This window comes from Staurois parvus, unplaced genomic scaffold, assembly GCF_062004578.1.
Source record: "Staurois parvus isolate SC_StPar_1 unplaced genomic scaffold, SC_StPar_1.0 ptg000097l, whole genome shotgun sequence".
Lineage (NCBI taxonomy): Eukaryota > Metazoa > Chordata > Amphibia > Anura > Ranidae > Staurois > Staurois parvus.
Genome location: NW_028317893.1, coordinates 5,135,345 through 5,157,891, shown reverse-complemented (window position 1 = coordinate 5,157,891; position 22,547 = coordinate 5,135,345). Strand labels below are relative to the sequence as shown.

The 22,547-nt window shown below is 40.1% G+C and overlaps 1 protein-coding gene across 2 annotated transcripts in view; it reads right to left on the bottom strand.

Moving 5' to 3' along the window:
• The window catches only part of GNAL (G protein subunit alpha L), a 357,841-nt gene that overhangs the window by 97,690 nt on the left and 237,604 nt on the right, over window positions 1–22,547 (bottom strand). For both annotated transcript variants that reach the window (XM_089671021.1, XM_089671023.1), the window contains exon 5: window positions 2,926–3,023. In XM_089671021.1, the coding sequence (XP_089527147.1) occupies window positions 2,926–3,023 (98 nt within the window). The remainder of the gene's footprint in view (window positions 1–2,925; window positions 3,024–22,547) is intronic.

Below are 22,547 nucleotides of genomic sequence, written 5' to 3'. Positions count from 1 at the left end.
CCATATGCATGGGCCATTACCTCTGTAAAATACCTTGGGATCCATCTTCAACCTCTACATTCTCTTCTATTTGGACTAAATAAAATTTCTAACAACTTTATTTCTGGAATTCAGCAATTTGACTAAATCTGAGATGTATACAATTGGTAAAGTTGCACCTTTCAAGATGCTAATTTTACCAAAATTTCCCTTCCTCTTTCAAACCATCCAAATCCAGTTACCCCCATCCTATTTCTCCTCTTATTAGCCTGCATGTCAATTTAACATCCTTACAAAATCCAAATCTACAGGAAGAATGGCTCCATCCAATCCCTGACACTAATACCAAATTACCACACTCCCTTGATCGAATTCGACACTGGTAAAGATTAGACCCAGAAAATATGGGCAGAGATAGAGAACACCATGCATCCATACCTTTACTCTACTGGCCACTAAATTAATCCCCATCACTTTTTACAGACTACCATACAGTTCACCTTCATCACCTTACATCAATTCACACCCCTGTCAAAATTCCCAATGCTCACACCACCAGGAACACTATCAAAGAATTATACACCGATGGTATATCACCACCTTTGAACTCTCTAAATTCTCTAAATTCTCAACTACCAACTCCCCCCTCTGTGCTAGAGATTTTGTGGCTTTACAGGTTCACTTTCCCATATACTTGGGCACTGTAGATCCTTGAGATGTTTTTGGAATCAATTTTTCAAAGCAAAGTTAACAGAGACAGAACAGTGCAAAAGTCAATGGAATTAGTCTTAATCCACATTTGAATTAAAGCTTTTGTCTCTGGCATCAGGACACATATAATTCACACACTATATGCTCCCAAATGTAATATATGCAGAACCTGCCCCTTCTACACAACAAGATTATCTAAAATGTTTTCTCTGACCTATAATAAATTCCACAAATTTCACATCAATTTGTCCAACTAGTTGATCAATGTAAGATGTACTAAAACCTGAGCTTGTAATATATCCACATTACGAAAAGGAACTTGATGACTGGCACTTATTGCCCTCATGTTCCCTCTATCTCTTTATTCCTTATTTACAAGTTACTTTTTCATTCAAAGTATGTTAGACAACAGATTTCGGTCTCTGGCATATACTCAACCAGTGCATATGTACCTTTATCCTCTTCAATGCTATTGGTGATAATGTATGCTACAGTATTCCTCCCTCGAAATTCTGTGTTACATTTAATTTAAGTGTTATTTAAGTGTTATTTAAGTGTTATCTCATGGTCGGATCATGTTTCTGGGTAAATATGGGCAACCAGAACTCTCAGTCTCCTCATTATCTATGGAGTCTAAATTCCTTTCTTGTAGCACAGCCTAAATATGCAAAAAAAATTCTGGAACCTGAAAAATTGTATTTTGACGTGTCTAATGTCGATCGATACATACTTTGTTCTGCACACAAGGCCTACATGCCTATGACCCTACGACAAAAAAACAAACAGTATGTAATCAAAACATTCAAAATGCCTCAAGGTCTATGTATTAATCTGGGAGTCCCTAATCCAAAATCCAAATATATAAACAAGCAGTAAAGATTAGATATGGACTCAACAGAGATTAGTGGGTTTTTTGTACTGTTGGTAATAAAAAAATTAAAGGTTGGTAGTCAAAGCACATGAACAATTACTTTAATTATACAAAGACATACAAAATAAATATAATTAAAGGAATAATGTTCATGTGCTTTGACTACCAACCTTTGATTTTTTTTTATCACCAACAATGCTATTGGTGATAATGTATGCTACAGTATTTCTCCCTCGAAATTCTGTATGTAAGCCATACACATGACAGTGACTCCCATTCTTTCTTATTGCTATTTCAGATAAATGTATGTACTGACTACTAAAGTATTGAAAACGAAAAAGAAACACTTTTTTTTAATGGTGTACCTTCTATGACTGTGGATTTTGGTGCTTCACCTATTTAGAATCACAAACTTCTAGAGGCTATTACTGTGACAGACCTGTTACAAACGAAAAAGTCCAGCACTTTGTACTCTGGAAGTTCTAAATGTTACCAAGTCTATGTTCCTGCTTGGCAACCTGTCACAATGTTGATGGTGTAAAGTTCTGTTTTAGCCTTAAGCTGCAGGGGAGTTTATTTGCCACAGGTTGTACTACATAATTCAAAACACCCAAGGTGGTAAATTCAATACAGATATCTTTTGAAAACTATAAAACATGCAACTTCACATAGTGTCTTAGAGAAGGATTGTTTCATTCCAGGCTGGCCCACAACAACCAATCAGAACTTTCCTTGACAGCATGGAAACAATACAACATTCTATTTAGTTAAGAGGCTAAACAGACTGAGATAACTCTCCCCTCAGACACTTTAAAGGAGAACTCCAGGAATTGAAGAACGTTTAACATTTTGCTGGTTAAGTCCAACAAGGCATATGCCACCTCATGGACCTATCTTTTGTTAGATTTACATTTTTACTGAGATCCAGGAGTACAGCTATCTCTATACTCTCAGTGCTCTAACAGGAAAGATGCACTCTGCTACACAGCAGCAGCTCTGCATGCCCCTCCCCTCCTTTCTGTATTCACAGAATACTTTGTATTTTGTATACGGCTTCACATAATACAACACCTTCTTTGATTTGACAAGAAAGGAGGGTCAAGCACAGCAGCTGCAGGATTTGAGACTTGAAGGTCCAGTGGCACAGCATTGGAAGTATAAAATGTATATTAAACACATGTCCAGGAGGTGGCATACACCTTGTTGAACTTAACACCTTATACGCCTGCACATTTTTAAAAGGGCTGCTGCAATTCCTGGAGTTTTTCCTTAACAAACACAAACAGTGGCTCTTGGCACCACAGCCAAGTAACATCAAGTATGTATCAAGGAGAAGGTTAAAGTGATAGCTGAAGTTATCTTACTATTGTGCGCAGTCAATGAGTTGATATTCGTTTGACCTCTCAAAGCAAGCTTTCACACCGTCATCATCCCATAACTTTTGTGCATGTTCAAAAAACTCCTGAAAACAGAAAGAAAAGTCATATTAAAAGCACAATCTATACAATCCGTTGTGTGTATATGCACACTAAAACATATTTCTTAGTTGAGAACCCATTTTAGCACATACTGTAATAATGACAAATAACAGTGATTATTGGCTTATCTGGGCAGTGTAGTAAATAAATATTGGGTAAAGTTTACTGCTAAGATACTGCATGTATTAAAAAATTATTTCTATACTTTATGGTTTATGCAGGTAACAAAGTGCAACCAAATGTTCTTCATAAATGTAAAGCATAGTACACAGACACCCTCACTGCAACTGCTTTATAATGCATACCTTCAGATTAAAGTGTAAAAAAAAAAATTTTATTGCAGATGTTAAAGTGAAACAGCCAAAACCTTTTTTGGGTTAGGGTGAAATCCCCACATTTCTTGTCCCACTGGAAGTGAAGTAATGTTGCACAAACAATAAAATACAGACAGAGGCATTTCCCTTTTCTCTCCAAAGCTAAATGTTTTATCTAGACTTAAAATTCTAAAAATCCTGTGAATATTACTTTAATAAAACATTAGCCACAATTAGCACAAATATAAGCATGTGCCTAAAATGTACAGTGGGGGTCGGGAACACAGAGGACTTTGCTGGTCCCTCCCCCAGCCTGCGCTGTTCTACTCTTCAATGCAGAGCGGAGAGCGGGAGGCAGCACAGTACTGGATAGAGGGCGGGAGCAGGAGTTTCCTCAGTTAACGTTTCGAGTTAACCAGGTGATTGGTTGCTAGGAAGCTGGGCACTCCTGGCAACCAATCCCCAGCTAATATGAAAAGTTCACTCTGGCAGCTGCCGCTCTCAATCCAGTGCTGTGCTGCCTCCCACTCTCCAGTACAACACCTGTATTAGGTAGCAGAGTAGTGTGTGTATGTAGTCATATGAAGGGGACACTGCTTGGGGGGGGGGTTAAAGGACATAACTGTGGGGGATGATGTGAAAGGGGGAAGAGGACACTACTATTACACACTATGTGTTCTTCATACTGACTTTTTATTGGGGGCTTGGTAGTAATTTTCCTTTGTACTAGGAAAGCAATGCATGAGCCCTTATACTACTAGGGATAAGTCATGTGTTTTCTGTGTGTGCAGCTGCTTTTCCCCCATAGCATCAACACTGCGGAGGGAAAAGGCCTCTGCTGTTACAACCAACCTGTTAATTTAAAACTGAACCCATAGTACACAAAGGATCACAACATTAGTGAGAACCACAGAAACAAAAAATAAAAATAAAATAAATAAAAATGAAGGGATATTTCCTGCTATATGGTAGTCTTACACCAGGTGGACCACACTCCTAGGTTTGCACATTATTAAAGAAACAAGGACAAAAAATGTTAGACTATTTATATTATTACAGATATTAATGTACGCTAACAAATGCCTGTTTCTAATGTATTTTACTTAGAATTGCAGCTTACAGTTTGTCTTTAATATTTATATGGTTTGTACACCAATAGCTAACAGAAAAAAGTATAAAATTTGCTACAATAATTCTATCTACATACCATGAGATCAAAATGTTATGCTTGTTTATGCTAACCTGGTATTCACTTTAGAAGACAGCATCAGATTGCACCAACAGTAAATATGTGGTTACATCATGTAAAGGGATTCTTCTGGGCCATAAAGGTGCAACACTCTAAAAAGTATGGACAGAAAATAATGCAGCTACACTCACAAAGCAGAGACAGCTTGACTTGTGAGTGATCAGGCCACCTCCAATTCTAATGCCCCATACCCACAACAAGAAAAATTTCTGTACGAGGAGCGATCGATTTTCTGATCGTTCCCACACAGCTTTCTAGGGCCAATCACGCCAATTCACGTGACAATATCCAAAAAGACAAAACGCAAACAATTTTCTCGTATGATACCAGAACAAACTATTTTCATTTAATCAGTACAGTAGTTGCCCGAAAATAATTGAAGCCCAAGACCACGCATGCTCAGAAATGAAAGAATACATTACAATACATTATGTCACTTCCGAAGTTGTATTCTGTCGTACGAGAATTTTCGTAAATACTGAATGGAGGTCCAATTGTAGAAAGCACTGCTGTGCACAGGTTGAGCAATTTTTCATCATTATTATAGTTAAGCAGTCTCTTAGGTTGCATTCACACTTGAATGTTTTGTAGCTTGAAGCTCGAAGCTCCAAGCTCCAAAAACACTCAAACTTAAAAAATTGTTCTCTATGGTGCCTGTCCATGCAATCAGGTGTGAACAGGCACCATAGAGAACAATTGATTTTTTAAGTTTGAGCTTTTTTGGAGCTTCAAGCTACAAAACTCGCAAGTGTGAATGCAGCCTTATGGATGGGCTTTTATGTGCAAACCTGGCCCTTTTAAAATATGAAACATGGAGTTTCCTTTTAGTAAAAATGTTATAACGCTCATCCAATGGCTTCATTATTTTCTCCACCACTGACTTGGCTGAGTATGTGGATCATACTGTTCTGGTCTCAGACAGCCAGACACCTAGCATTTCCAAATCAGCAATGGAAGCCTCCATATTTCTTTTAGAAAAAAAAAAAAGGAAAACTGTTCTACATGTAAAAAAAAAAAAATCTAATCCTAAAAAAAAATATAAAAAAGGCACTAATACACTGGCAGATACTTCGTATTTGTTATCAGATGCTTATTTTTGCCAGGGAAAGACCTTGAATACTAGGTCCATGCTCTAAACAGAGTGTAAACTTCTACCCTATTTTATCAAGCCAATGAGTGTACCCTATTGTCTTTCAACTGTACAGTGTCAGAGCATCTGCTGCGTAAAGAATGGGGTGTGGATTCATCTATTTTTGGAAAGAAGTAAAAGATCCCGTATGCAGCCTTGACTGAAGATTTATAGACCTCCCCAGGCAGAAAAGATCTGGTTGGAAGCCAAAATGCCAGAACTTGCACATACCAGAATGTGAAGCTGATGTTATTTATTGTTTGGCTATTTGGTCACAGCAACAAGCTTTAACTACTTGCCACCCACTCACAGTACATTTAACTATGAGCGGACAGCAGGTGAAAGCACGGCAATGTAAATATATGTTGCTGGCTTTCTTCCGGGTTTGGGGCGTGTATTCCCTGCTGTGATTGGACACAGCAAGAGTTTGTCAGCAGATTCCAGCCAATGATCTTGGCTGAAACCTGCTGATCGACAGTGTCCAATCACAGCACAGACATCTGGGTTTACAAACACACGCAATTCTGTGTACACGAAACAGAGATCTGCTTGTTTGTTCTCCTTGAAAAGCAGGGGAAAAAAGCCAGATCTGTGAGTAAAAGCAGCACATAGTACACTTGTTAGGCACACAGTTAACCCCTTGATTGCCCTTTGAGATTAACACCTTCCCAGCTAGTATCATTAATATAATGTACAGTATTATATCTGATCACTAGCAACGTCAGTGTCAGTTAGAATCTCTTCTAGCCAATGTTAGCGCCAGATTGCCTGCCACACCATCACAATCACACTAAGTTGCTGATTAGCGCTGCAAGTATAGCGTCTATAGCTGCGTAAATTCCAGTATATATACTATAGTATGATGCTATAACTTTTACACAAACCAGTTAATATACACTTCTTTGGATTTTTTTTTTTATACCAAAGACATGGAGCAGAATACATTTTAGCCTAAATGTATAAAGAAATTAGATTCTTTGATTTTTTTTTTATATAACAATAGAAATGTGTATATATATATATATATATATATATATATATTTAATTTTTTTTCATTTGCATAATAAAAACACCCAGGGGTGATCAAATACCACCAAAAGAAAGTTCTATTTGTGTGAAAAAAATAATATAAATTTTATTTTGCTACAGTGTTGCATGACCAAGCAACTACCAGTCAAAGTAGCACAATGCTGAACAGCAAAATATGCCCTGGTCATGAAGTGGGTAAAACCTTTTTGGGTGTCAAGTGGTTAGGCTAGCCATACACGTTTAAATAGTTTTGATGGACAAATCTTCCATTGTTGGCTATTGTATTCTGCCAGCTGGAACCTATGGCTGTCAGAATACTCAAATAGTAACTGTAGCTGATTGATAAAGCCAAATTCAAACAGGCCCTTCATTGGTCATACCAAAGTGGAGCACTGCAGAGGAATACTGTGGGATACTTTTGACTGATGGTCATGCATACAGGGAATAGAAAACTGTTTTGTGTAGTTCTAACAGTTTAAACATGATTTTTCGGTGTCTGTAAAATATGTTACCAAAATAGGCAGCTAAAAACCTGAATACTATACCATCAGGGGCGGACTGACCATTTGGAAACTTGGGCACTGCCCGAGGGTCCGGGGTCAGTAGGGGGCCCCATGAGATGCCCCTGGTACCTTTTTCATAGGCTTTTTTGAGTTTGGGCAAGGACACAGGGGCCCCATGATCCCCTATTGTCCGGGGGCCCCATGAGTTGTCCGCCCCTGTATACCATACTAAAAGTATGCAAACCTATTTCCACATGTCTTGAAACTGAGTGAACAACTGGCAGAAAAAATACAAGGTAAACTCAATATATTCGGTACATATGACGTCAAGTGTACGTTCAGAGTGCCGTCATAGACATATTAGTAGCCCAGAATAATTATCTTTAATTTTGAATAGGGAAAGGGTAAAAGGTCTCCCTGTTGGAGAGAATTTCCTTGACTTCCTGTCTTGGAGGCACAACAGTAAGTAGGAAAATCTCAGTAAAGTGAGAGTACACCTCTCACCTTCTGCTCTAATGACAACTGTTAATTTTCGGAGTTCCCACCCCTTTCTGTATTAATGACATTGGTTACCAGAACAAATAAAGAGGGTGAATACTCTTTACACTCACACTTTAATACTCATCATACACCTGAACTTGTTATATGATTAGAAATTGTTTTAAAAATAACGTCTGCTATGTCATATTTAGTATGTTCTTGGATTGCCAGTGGTCACTTGGTCCTGGACTTTGGTCATGGGATCTGTTTAATTTAAAGAATAAATTTGTCTCAAGATAACTGCATTTAATGGCAATCTTTAGCCTGTCAAGTTAGAAATGTGTTTTTTTTTAATATTTACTGGAAAGTACAGCATATTTTTAGTTAGAACATATTTTGAGTTTTATTTTTGCTTTCACATTTATAGAACGTCATGGTTCATACCTTTTTAAATGTAGAGATGAACAGATTACCTGCTATAGGTAGAGTAGTTTAGCTACTATATATACTCTGTCTAACTGCTGTATAAGGGTTGAGGCTTTCCACGCAGGAAGTGCATTGTTTTCAATAAAATCGGACGATTCTTAAGCTGGCCATAGACGGAGTGATTTTCTTTCCTGCAACAACGGGTTGCAGGAAAGAAAATCACTTGATTGCCAGATCAACACAGTCAGTATTGATGGGTGAATACCTCCCATGGAGCCACTGTGCTCTCCCCTTGGGGAGAACACAGGGATTACTGCTAGTGGCTATAATAGCTGCTAGCTATAATCGCATGTAAAATAGGACAGGCTGGTTGTACCAAAGTTGATCGATTGATCAGCTTGGGTACATTCAGCCTGGCTATACATGGTTCGAATCTCAGCCAGTTCAGCAGGGACTCGAAGCATCGATGGCCGGCTTAAAGCCCAACTATCATGCAACACTGCAAAGCAGGAAACAGAGCATGCATACGCTTTAAGCAAATATTGTTCCTTGAATATACATATTTAATTACAAACTTTACATAGAGACAATGTTTTTTAATGAATGTTGGTAAGATTATTTACATAAAGATTGTCTTTTCTGCACATATCTAAAAATCATTTAAAAGACTATACCTTTCTTTCAAAAGACATAGGCCTCTTTCACACAGGCGGACTCCGGAAGCAAAGCAACCTGCTCAATAGGGTATCTGTCTTATGGAGAGCGAACACAGGCACAGCCTGCTTTCCTCTATGGGTGGCTGGATGTAAACGGACCGCCTGTCCGTTTACATCCAACTGTCATCCAATCCCCTAGATGGATGGGGAACAGATCCCCATCTGTCTTTTTTTAGTGGATAGGATCAGATGAAGGCAGGTGTAAACAGACACATATACATTTACAAACACCGTTCCATAGAGGGCAATGGATGGTCCGATTGGGTCTGCTTGAAAACCAGAGAGGTGGACCAGATCAGTCCGCCTGTGTGAAGGGGGCCACATTTATACTGTAGATGAGTGAAAGTTACATTTTCTACTGTTGTATCTTAGTGGTGCATGGGTTTTAAATTGCAGTGATTGATTCATCTGTAGTGAATGTTTGATGAATGCCACATTCACGGATCTATAAGTATGTCTCTAGAGTCCAGGCAGATCCACATAATTTAGACCCTATACAAAAGATTACAATATGCAATTCAACTTTAATCATCAGTATTAGGTGAAATCAGGAAAGTAGCCGGATGGCTTCTAAAGATCTTGAGTCCTGTAGCAGACAGATTTACCCCCCAGATCCTCTCCTGTCCATTTTGAGTCCTAGCTCTCTTGCTAGGTATCCTTATCCCAACTGGATGAATGGGACAGATGCACAGTCTGGAAACTGAAGAACTAGATCAAATATGAATGCATTAAAAGGCATAATAAACATTTGATTCAAAACTGATTTATGGGCTCCCTCTACATTGCCCCTCCTCCACACCCCTCTAACTAATCACTGGCATTAAAAAAAGAAATTAAATGCCTTTTATTCACCTAAGGGCTCGTTCACACTAGGCTGTTTTGCCAACGCTTGCCAAACGCCCCTATAGCGTTTGGCAAGCGTTGGTCCGGTGTTTGCAGAGCGTTTTTAACGCTCGGCAAACGCTCCGCAAACGCCGCATGCGCGGTTTAGCGGAGGTTGCTAGGCGTTTGCCGAGCGTTAATAACACCCCACAAACGCCTATAAAGCATTTGAGTGGTGTTACCGCTCCGCAACCGCGTCGCAACCGCACCGCAAACGCCGGCCGGGCGTTTGCGGAGCGGCACCATACACGAGAATAGGAGGCTTCAAAGCCTCCTGACTCGACCAGAGGCGTCCGTTTTGCCGCGACGCAACGCGACGCGACGCAAACGCTCCTGTTAGAACAGCACCATGTGCTGTAATGTGCAGAATTGGCAGAGGCGTTTGGGAAGCGGTAAAAACTTGTACATTTACATGACACACCAGTTCCAAATCTTTTCTTTTTACAGTTCTCCTTTGACTGCTCATGTCACTGCCTCCAGATCAAAATCTTTTCTGGACTCTGTACAAGGGTTGCTATAGGGCCATGAGAGCCACCATCTTGATTTCACCTGGAAGTGCCAGGGTGACCACCCACTCTCACTAAGTGTGATGTGACCTCTTTACAGCACTTTGGTACATGAAACAAGAAAACACACAACTAAAGCAGATCATTATGAAAGGTAGTGTTTAGACTCCACAGCCTTTCAAGGAACATGATGGAAATGAATTAAAATACGTATTTACATAGCACAGACAATTTACACAAGCTGTACATATATTGAACATTCCCACCAGTCCCAGAATTACTGCTTAGTGCCTGCATGGTTTGGAGGCAAATGAGCATATCATTGAAAGCGTTTTGTTTCATTTGTTCGATAAGTGCAAAAAATACACTTGTTGATACTGTCAGAAATCCAGTGAACTTGCAAGTTAATGTGCACTTGTGCACTCTGCAGTGTTATCTCAAGAAGGCTTATCAGTCCCATCCATCTCTCCTCTGTGAGCTACAGAAAACTTCCCCCTACATTATGTGACAAAGAGAGGGGGGGATGTTCACACTTCCAGTGATAGCCAGGTGAAACTACAGGGAAGGAAAAGGCAAGAGAAAAGTAAAAAAATGTAGTCACCTCATCTAAAAACTGGTAAACTTAAATATGTTACATACACTATATTGCCTAAAGTATTGGAACGCCTGCCGTTACACGCACATGAATATTAATGGTATCCCATTCTTAGTCTGTAAGGTTCAATATGGAGTTGGCCCAATCTTTGCAGCTATAACAGCTTCAACTCTTCTGGGAAGGCTGTCCACAAGGTTTAGGAGTGTGTCTATGGGAATGTTTGACCATTCTTCCAGAAGAGCATTTGTGAGGTCAGGCACTGATGTCAGACGAGAAGGCCTGGCTCGCAGTCTCCGCTCGAATTCATCCCAAAGGTATTCTATTGGGTTGAGGTCAAGACTCTGTGCAGACCAGTCAAGTCACTCCACCCCAAACTCATTCCTTCATGTCTTTATGGCCCTTGCTTTGTGCACTGCTGCGTAGTCATGTTGGGAAAGGAAGGGGCCATCCCCAAACTGTTCCCACAAAGTTGGGAGCATGAAATTGCCAAAAATGTCTTGGTATTCTGGCGTCTTAAGAGTTCCCTTTACTGGAACTAAGGGGCGAAGCCCAACTCCTGGAAAAAAAACTCACACCATAATCCCTCATCCACCAAATTTTACATGTGGCACAATGCAGTCAGGCAAGTGCCGTTCTCCTGGCAAACGCCAAACCCAGACATGTCCATCAAATTGCCAGAAAGGGAAGATTGATACGTCACTCCAGAGAACACTTCTCCACTGCTCTAGAGTCCAGTGGCAGCATGCTTTACACCACTGCATCCAACACTTTGCATTGCACTGGATAATGCAAGGCTTGGAAGCAGCTGCTCAGCCATGGAAACCCATTCCATGAAGCTCTCTATGCACTGTTGTGTTAATCTGAAGGCCACACGCAGTTTGGAGGTCTGTTGCTATTGACTCTGAAGACAGTTGGCAACTTCTGCGTACTATGCGCTTTAGCATGCGCTGACCCAGCACTGTCATTTTACGTGGCCTACCACTTCATGGCTGAGTTGCTGCTGTTCCCAGTTGCTTCCACTTTGTTATAATACGACTAACATTTGACCTTGGACTATTTAGTAGTAAGGAAATTTCACGGATGGACTTATTGCAGAGGTGGCAACCTATCACAGTACCACACTTGAACTAAGTGAGCTCCTGAGATCAACCCATTCTTTCACAAATGTTTGTAGAAGAAGTCTGCATGCCTAGGGGCTTGATTTTACACACCTGTGGCCATGGAGGTGATTGGAACACCTGAATCCAATGATTTGGAGGGGTGTCCCAATACGTTTGGTAATATAGTGTATATTCTTAGATTCCATAGTCTGGCCACAGGTTCACTTTGAGAAGAGGTGTTTAACGCTTAACTGCACTGCTTGTTTAGGTCTAGGGGAACCAGAAAAGTAGTTTTACTTACCTGATTCTCCATACCACAGGCTCCTCTGTGCTGTAAGACCAGTCCCCGCACCTCTTCTCCCCGAGGTCCTCAACCAATGTAGGGCCATAGCCCTAAAAGTGAGGATGTGGGGAACAGTCCATCACAGAGCATACAACAGTACTGGATTGGGTAAGTAAAATGGCTTTTCCTGACCCTAGACCTAAATGAGTATTTACCCCCTTGCATTGCAGGGCATACCCCCTGCAAGGGGAGATTTTTATTTTCCCAAGAGTTGGGCTTTAAGGAATCGCCTTCTGTGATCGCCTTCTTTAAATATAAAATTTACAACAGAGAACCACAGAGAACATGTATTAGAAAGTTGCACACTTTAAAGGGAAATTCATTTGAGTAAATGTTATTTTAGGTTTACAGGTCTATAACCACCTGTTATATCAGTAATATCTATCCATCTATCTGCTTTTTTTTATGTTTGTAAAACATGTTGGGCTGTCGAATAAGAAATCCCAACATTCCCTTTATGCTTGTTGGCAGCCTGTGTATAAATGACTAAATCCTGTCTTTACAAGGAGATAATGTGTCCCTGCTCTGTCATTTTAAAGACTCCTCTGCTTTTCTTTACAACATAGCTACAAAAAAAAAAAAAAAAACTGTTGATCTGCTTCTGGGCTCAACACTTGCTGGTCATAGGTAGTAAATGTGAAATAATTGCACAAAACATTTTATACTTTTATTTGAAGGCACTGCTAAAGACAGAAGGGCATGCCTTATGAATGGAAAAAGTCAGGTTTACCCTCACCGACAAAAACAAGGGTATCATTTTTGCTGTGGCCACAAAGCAAAGCATTGCAGCACGTGTACGACCCAGAGCGGCTGCATGTTATCTTTGAGGTGGGTAGCCAGAGAGTGGTAAAACCATGTCTCAATTGCCCTGTTTTATTTCCCCCTGGCCACCCGAATGAACAAGGCCTAAGAGATGTGAAAATGTATACTAGTCCTTCATAAGAACTGGTTCCAGCATATTCAGTATACAAATTAAAAAGGGCCACATGCTTTACTAAAAGAATACAGTATGGCCTCGTGTCTTTTAGATTGTAAGCTCCGAGGAGCAGGGCCCTCCTAACCCTCTTGTATTGAACTGTATTGTCCCCCCGTTATATTGTAAAGAGCTGAGCAAACTATTGGTGCTATATAAATCCTGTATAATAATAATAATGTCCACTGCTCTCCTAAACGTGAGCTTAGGCCCTTTTAGGGTTTTTCTAGCAAAGTCCCTGAACTCAACTCAATAAAATCCTAAGTGTCCATGTACCCTTAAGCTTTTACCAGAGTTTATAGGCAGTTAAACATTCCTCTCCTGAACGCAGAATATTCGCAAAATGGGCAAAAATGCATGTAACCGCTAGAAGCGTTTAGCGCTTGGGTGTTTGTTCAATGTCAATGAAAAATACTCTGGCCAATCAAATGAGTAAATGTCCAAGCGCTAAATGTGGTTATATGCATTTACCCACGTTTGTTTTTTTCTGCTGCCAGGAGAGCTGAACGTCTAAGGTAGTTCATGTGTACATGAGGCGTATAAGGGGTTACTTATCCAAAAGTCTTTGGGGTCAGGAAAGATTTTAATCCTTGTTAAAACAAATTGGATCACATTTGTGCCCTCTGCTGAATCAAATAACGGTAGAGGTGCCAAGGATGCAATGCCCATTATCAGATCAACCTTGGCGAATGACTCTTTTTTAACCTACATAACTATATGTGCTACTAGTAGTGTACATGGTGCTTTGTATACAATCACAGCTACCCAGTGCAAGCACTATTCACTAACACAAACTAAACTTCTCGCACTTCATGCCAATTGCGGTAAACCTATCATGACAACGTTTTGAAACTTCTGTTAATATATTTGTAGTGCTTAATCTGAGAAAAAACAAGCTTTCAGAGTTAAAGATTTCCAGGGTGACAGAATGCCACGTGAATAGAACGCGGACAGTGTTATTCATTTGCACATGATGGCACTTGCTGTAAAAAGGTGTGTTTGTGTACAAATACTTTCCAAACAACAGTAGATGAGCTTTCACTGCACTACCATGTCTGGATGAAAGCTACAGACGCATGCACAAGCAATCAGAAAAGAGTGAAACCACAAAACTGTAGACCTGCACAAACAAAATGGTTTATCATTTAGTCTGCGCTAAAACATCACACCGGGTCATCTCAGGTCATAGAGAAAAGTGGAGCTGTAGGAGTATGCAGAATTATTACTTAGCGCTGGTTCACACTCATGCGGTGCGAAATTCGTAGCAGTGCGAATTCCGCACCGCATCAGAATCACACCCCGTTCATGCAAACCACTGTGGGTGTGTATGTTAAGTTAACAACACCCCGAAAGCGGTCCGCAAAACGCGGTGCGATGTGCAGAATCCGATTGCGTAGGTGTGAATACCTATGCAATCCGATTCTAGTGCGGACCCAAAAATGGGTCCTACACATTTTTAGTGCGGTGCGAATAGAGCCATACAAAATGTACGGCTCCAATCGCACCGCACACAAATCGCATGTGATTTGCACAGGAATGCGATGCGGTTCCTATGCGATTAACACAGGCAATATACTGCAACGCATATATGTGAACCCAGGCTTAGTGTAGAAAAATATTTCCCGTAGAATTTTAGGTGGGTGGGCTTTTAGGAACATTGGTCATCAACGAAATATAAAGGGATATATAACCCACTGTGCACAACAACAATATGCCATTCATTCGATTTCATATCTTAAAAGAGAAGAGAATGGTAAAAACAAACAAACATACATACTCACCTAGATAGATGCAGCATAGGTCCCCCACTGCCTTTAAGACTGAGAACTAAGAGATCAAAGACCGCTGATCACTCAGTTTTCAGTCTTCAGTGAACAGAGAGCTATTGGCTGTCAGTCTCTGGCTCTCTGCTCTGCCCCTCCAGCGCTCACTGGAGCACAAGGCTGTGGAGGGGGTAGGAGCTGCTGGCTCAGGTTCTCAGTGGCTTGCTGAGAGGCTGAGCCAGCTACCAGTCGTTATCTGGGTAGATTCCAACTTTAAAGTCGGGATCTCTCCAGAGCATGGACCAGCTCAGTTTAGCCCGCTGTCAGCTGAATACAGGGCACAGGAGTGCAGAACTAAGTGTACTCCTGTGACCCGCAGGAGAATTAGGGCCATTTGGCCCTACTTCTCCTTTAACTTCATTCAAATACGCAATAGGGTAGTATATAGTATATACAACAGCAGCTAATGCTTTATTACTGTCCATAATGTATTAGGCTTAAGCGACACTCAGATTAGCCTGGCAGTTATCAGACTTTGCATGTTTTCAATAGATACGGCAGCAAAGGATGGCTATGGTTTTAAAAATATAATTTCTAGGGACATATCTCCAAAATATAGGATGGTGAAAAAACATCTGTACATCTTCCATAAACCAGTATGGATGTCAATAAATTGAATACAAGGAATGAGCTATATATTGGTTTCACCACACCAACATTTTAAAGAATGTTAAAGCTTTATATGTTTTATGGAATGAAAGCACCATTTATATGAACAAACCCTAATAGAGCAGCGCCTAACTTGTGCAGATAATTCTAAGCAAACAAAAGCTAAGATGAAGTAAAGTAAAAGAGTTATATTAATAGGAAAACAGTTATTCAGTACAGATCCTGTTTGAATTCCAGGTGGACAGTGATGCAAGCATCAACAGCACAAATTGGCCAGAGTAAAGGAATTCCTTGTGGACATGTCAGATCCTGCCACACTGCCAGGCCAGCAAGTTACCTGAATGGAATATTTATTTATTTCAGGTACTTATATAGCGCCGTCAATTTACGCAGCACTTTACATATATATTGTACATTCACATCAGTCCCTAACCCTCAAGGGGTGTACAATATAAGGTCCCTAACTCACATTCATACATACTAGAGCCAATTTAGACAGGAACCAATTAACCTACTAGCATGTCTTTGGAGTGTGGGAGGAAACCGGAGTACCCAGAGTAAACCCACGCAGGCATAGGGAGAACATGGAAACTCCAGGCAGGTGGTGCCATGGTTGTGATTCAAACCAATGACCCTAGTACTGCCAGGCGGAAGTGCTAACCATTCAGCCACTGTGCATATCAGTATAAGTAGAAATTACAGTGTTCAAATCTTAGGGATATTACAGCACTATGGGCAAGATAGGCTGAGTGAATTAAAACGTGAGAGCTGTCCTGGGCAAGCTAGCTAATGTCACGCCACCAGGCACAAAATGTCATCTCTAGAACCCAAACCCTATTTTTTCAAATGTCCACAGAAACTACTTCTCTTAATCTGACTCTACATTTTTCTTAAAACTATATTCAAGCAAGGCAGGGTTTTCCCAGTGTGGGACAAGTCATACTAATGACATATGTTCTCAATTTAGGTGGCAGTGATGAAGGGTTTGCCACCTAAGAGGGTGACTGAATGAAGTCCATATAGGAAGGCATCCCTTGCCAGAACACATACAGTACAACTGTTCTCTATCTACTTTCTAGAAACTATCTCTATGAGAAAACATGCCCCGTTTTGTTACAACTAGCAGGAAATGGAAGGTCCAGGGTAATTTCTCCAAATTCTGAATGCCATGGCAAAGACAATTACAGTGAAAACACCGACTTAGCAAACAGATGGTCAAATTTAAAGTAAATGTAAATATTTAGTTAGCAAAACCACTGAGTAATAAAAACTGTCACTTTTACTTTACATCTATAAACAGCCTTTACTCACCTGGGAAGCATTTGCAGAAGATTTAAGAGTGTGCCCGTGGAAACGTTTGTATCCAGCCAAAATAGAGTTTGTGAGGTCAGGAACTGATGTCTGACCATAAGACCTAGTTCACTATCAGCCTTCCAATTTACTGCATGGGCATTTAATAGGTTTGGCGTTGCAGCTCTGTTCACGCTACTCAAGTTCCTCCATGACAAACTCATCAAAACATGTTTATGAACCTAGCTTTGTGAACAGGAGCATAATCATCCTGCAAGGGCCTTATGGCCTTGCCAAAACTGTTAACACAAAATTTGACAAGCACAATTGTCACAGTTTGCTTCATGCTCCAATGCCAGGTCTTGTACTCTGCACATGGCTGCAAGCTTCCAGGTTCTGCCAGACTGTAGCCAATCCCTATTGTGGTCTCCAGCATTCCTGTTTCCAAGCATCGTCTGTGACCCCTTGTACTTCAAGCATTCCGGATATCAACATTTTCTCTGACCCATGTGCCACTCAGTGACTCCTAGATCACTCAAAAACCTTGTGACCTGCACATCTATGATCCCAGCTCCCTGGTATTCCCACAGGCTCCCACCTGGTTTTCTTTAATCCCTGACACAAGCGCTTCCATAGACTCTTGCTCCTGTGATCCTAGCACCCCAGTGTTCCCAGAAATTCTCACCTGTGATTCTGTGATCCCAGCAGGCTCCTAGTGACTCTCATTCCTGTGTTACGTGCTTCTTGTTCAGTAGCTGTCTCTTCAGGTGTATCAGAGGACTGCAACCTGGAAGATGTCTCCAGCAAAGTCCATCATTCTTTGTGGGGTGCTCAGGCGAATACCAGAAGGCTTTTTAGACCATGCACCTTAGTTCTCCTAGGTTTCTCTGCTGAATGTGCTGGCAGCAAGTCCTGAGAGTATCCTTTATACCAGGGGTGTCAAACTAGCGGCCCTCCAGCTGTTGGAAAACTACAAGTCCCATCATGCCTCTGCCTTTGGGAGTCATGCTTCTAACTGTCAATCTTGCAATGCCTCATGGGACTTGTAGTTTGGCAACAGCTGGAGGACCGCCAGTTTGACACCCATGTTGTATACAGTGTCACACTTGTCATGTCACTCTAAGGCCCAATCTACCAATGTCCCTCAATGACCCTCAAGGAACAAATACATTTCAGTGTCTCCTCCATTGCCTGCACCTCCAGCACAAGCTACTATTACCAATTCCTGATCAGCCTGTTCCTAGTGGATACAGACTAACCACCGGGGTCACGTTGATTACTGCAGTTTATTTAAAGCAGGACTTTACCCACAGCTTGGTAACAAAAGAACACACATTCCACATTAATAATCCTGCTATCAAAATTAATGTGTGCTGTAAACTGTCTCCATCACTGATCTTGTTTCTTCTTGCTAGAGGCCAAAATTTTGTTGAAGCCCAGAGAAGTCACTCCTTTATTGAAAACTCTTCCTCTCTCCTTGGTCTCAAAAACTAAATGTCACTTTCTGCAATACATTTCCAGTCTTGATATGTCTTGGCTTAGCTAGAGAGGAAGGCTGACATAAGCTTTACAGTGTCGAAGTTTACAGACTGTCAATGCAGGAGAAAAGAGACAGAATCAGAGAGACAAGACAAGACACTATCCTTGTAAGTTTAACACTTTTGTGTCTGCTTTTCTTTTCTCCCTCCTTAATCTGTGCTCCCACAGCACAGTGTGTCATTGCTGTTGCTTTCTTCCCCCTTCAACAAAATCAATTGTTCTCTATGTGCCCTGTTCACATCACAACACTACTATCACATGCAGATTTTTTTCTGTGCAGAAATCATTGAAGCGCGCATGAAAACTAATGTCTCTGCAAGTGAAATCTGCGTGTCAGTTTCCATCAGTTTTTCTCCACGTATGGTGTGAACAAGGCCTTGATTGTAAAACTGTCAGCTGATCAGCCTCTAGTGGCTCTGCGCTCTCTATTCTCGGCCTAAAATCAGATGCTGGAAATTTACTTTTGTGGTTTACATGAGTATTAACCATTCCTTACGAAATCCAAACTAAAAAAAATATCTTGGCTAGAGATACACTTTAAGTCCACTGTAAAGTTTGTTGCTATTTATAAGGCCAGGCTAAGATTAAATCTAGAGGCATGAACAGGTTAAGGCTCCTTTGACACATGCAGACCGTTTGTCTGTTTTTTCCATCCATCCGTTGACATGTGAAAAAACGGACATCAATACATCTCTATAGAAATACAGATCTAAACGTATGATCATCTGTTTATATCTGCATCTGTCAACATTTGTTATTTGAAATGGATCAAAGTCCTATATTTGCTCTGCAAAAAAAGAACAGAATGGACGAAAAGTGGATTCAAACAATCGGTCCATTTTTGCATTTGTCGTTGATGTAAAAATTGATGGTAAACTAATGAAAAACTGATTAAAAACAGATGAAAAACTGATGTAAATTTCATGTTTTTTTTATTTGAGAATAACATGACTGAACTGTCCACATGTGTGAAAGGGGCCTAAGGGTAAAGTGGCCACACAATATAATCTGACTGCAATCTCTGTACAATTCCTTACTCAACAATGCATTAAATTATCAACCAGTTAGGTAGGCCCTTGAACTACAGTTACTGGATATCAGTAGCTACAATTTTCAGGTGTAATACATTGGGGTTGATTTACTAAAGGAGTAGAACATGTTCACCTTGCAAAGTAAATTCTCACTTTAGAAGGGAATTTTTACTTGCCTTACTGAATGAGGTGAAAATTCACTTTGCAAAGAATACCCAATCACAAAAAAAAAAAAAAAGGATTTTTGCTTGGATGATTGACGTCAGCAGGGCTTCAACACATTCATTAAGTTTAAAGAAAATTCACTAAGTAAATTATTCACTAAGTAAACAGCCATTATGTTTACAGGTGTGATGATTTTTTTTTTTCAATCTTTATTTCAGGTGCAAAATTCTAGATGTGGCACTGGATACATCCAGAATTACTGCAACAATAAACAGCATATATCCAATAGAGATTGCAAGTATATTTAACTGGAGGCCGTAACAAATCCTTTGTTATGATTCTGCCTCGTAGACAATAGCCCTCTTTACGAAACTGTAAAGAATTACCAGAAAACGCTATCATGAGCTTATACAAATCTGCAGCTTAATAAGCAAAGAGAACACTGAAATTGTTCTAAATTTATGCAGTCACTCAGTACATCATATATTTTGCTTATATAACGCTGTTCACAAAGTAATTTGCACAGTGTACTTGCCCTTACACTGTATGAGAAAACATACAATTCAGCAATTGTGGATTTCTGGCGCAGAGAATATTTAACTTTTTTTGCTTCTTTTAGATAAACCAGGGTAATTATGGAATGGAAATAATCTAAGAGGGCTATTTTTAGAGTTCCTACTGAAGTCACTGCAGAACAAAGTGTGAAAGCCAACTGTAAATAATAACAGAGTCTTTTGTACTCATGGTAACATTTCCACACTGTATTATTACTGATGCCGGTTTATGTGTAAATATGAATAGTAGGAAGAGCAGCAATGTACTTAGATTGGGGTATTTAGAGAGGTTGGGGATCCTTAACCCTAACACAATAGCAAAGTCTTTAAGATCTAAATCAGCCTTTCAACTGTGAAAACAAGCAAGGTCTCTTGTGTAGCATTACATCTGTCCCTTGTGGACTAGTTTAATAAACCAAGTGCTCCATGATCATTCCCTTTGGCTTAAACAGTGTGAAATACTCATCTTTTGCAACACCCAAACCCCCGATCACTTGCACTATCACGGCAACAACATCCAAACAGAGAAGCGTTGCCACTTAAAAGATAACCCTGCACCATTAGGAGTATTTCATTTTTCATCAAATCATTCATTAGTGCTCATGCTATGGCAAAAGATTCATTAAAGCCAATAAAGCACAGCTACCTTACCACCTGAAGGATGTGCTTAATGATAACAATCCCAACCTTCTTGTACACCTGCTCTGGTGCCAGCTCCATTAAATTGCCACCCTAGGGAGGGGACAAGTTTTACTGCACCCCCAACTGAGTGTTTCTGCTGTAACCTCTAGGTGTGCAATAATCTTGTAATTATCTTACCAATTAGTAAAGCATTGTGGTACACAATGTCAACAGTTTGCATGTCTACAATTTCAAACTGTTACATGGGCACAAAGTGTAAAAAAAAGGAAGTCATAACAGGGTATATAGCAAAAAGGAGAGCTAATAATCTACTAAAGCACTCATGAGATGGGCCAATTAATATAAGCATGAACTTCAAACAAGCTTGACTATAGCTTTTTTTTCCAAAAAATTAAGACAACTTTTTTGTTTCTTAATGTTTTTTTTTTAATCAGTTAATATCACTTAACAGGGTTACGGTCCCAATATGCTATCAGCTGTTTCTCTATACGGTCTCTATTTACTCACTATGACCAAAAGTTTTTAGATGCCTAACCATCACACCATCATAAACTTGGACATATCTGCCTAACCATCACACCATCATGAACTTGGACATATAGGAAGAGCAGCAATGTACTTAGATTGGGGGTATTTGGAGAGGTGGGGGATCCTTAACCCTAAACCAACAGCAAAGTCTTTAAGATCTAAATCAGCCTTTCAACTGTGAAAACAAGCAAGGTCTCTTAGACAGTGTGAAATACTGATCTTTTGCAACACCCAAACCCCCGATCACTTGCACTATCATGGCTTTACTATAGTAATGCTTTACTAGTTGGAAGTAATACTTCCACTACTTTGGTTACCCCCCCCCCAAAAAAAACCCCACATTATTAAAGAGTTGTCCCACCTCTGCAGCCTACACTCTTCTGGGAAGGTTTTGAACAAGATTTTGGAGATTGTCTGTGAGATTTATGCAGAAAGAGGATTTGTGAGGTCAGATACCAATGTTAGACGGAAATCAGAGGTTTAATTTATTCCAAAGTGTTTAACAGGGTTGAGGTCAGGACTCTATCAGGCCGTCCGCAAATATTTGCAACAAGGTTCGAAAGCGCACAATTGTCTAAAATGTCTTTGTATGCTCTAGCAATAACATACCCCACACTGGGAACATCACTCAATAAACAGGAAGGATGTCCTTATACTTTTGGCCATATATTAATTTGATATTTAGATTAGGAAATGGGGAACAACATATAGAGGTTTGGTTTCACATCTTTTGTATGAAACCACTCCTGAATGTGTTTAGCAGTGTGTATGAGGCCATCATTCTGATATTAAGAACATCAGGAGAGAAAAGGGTTTGCACCAGAGTGTCTTTTAAGTTGCCTCATTAATTAACCATTAAAAAACTTTAAAGAACAATCATTTGACACTATAACCAAAGAAAGGTGGTCAGACAATTACAGATCACCCACTACTTTCAGTTACGCAACTGACACTGTGGGTTGAAGAATCTTCTGGTTATCTACAAATGTGAACCCCATCTGGTGGTTTAAAAAAGAAACAAAACAAAACAAAACAAAGATAAAACTTTAACAATAACCATTTGTTCTATTTCTAAGTGGTCT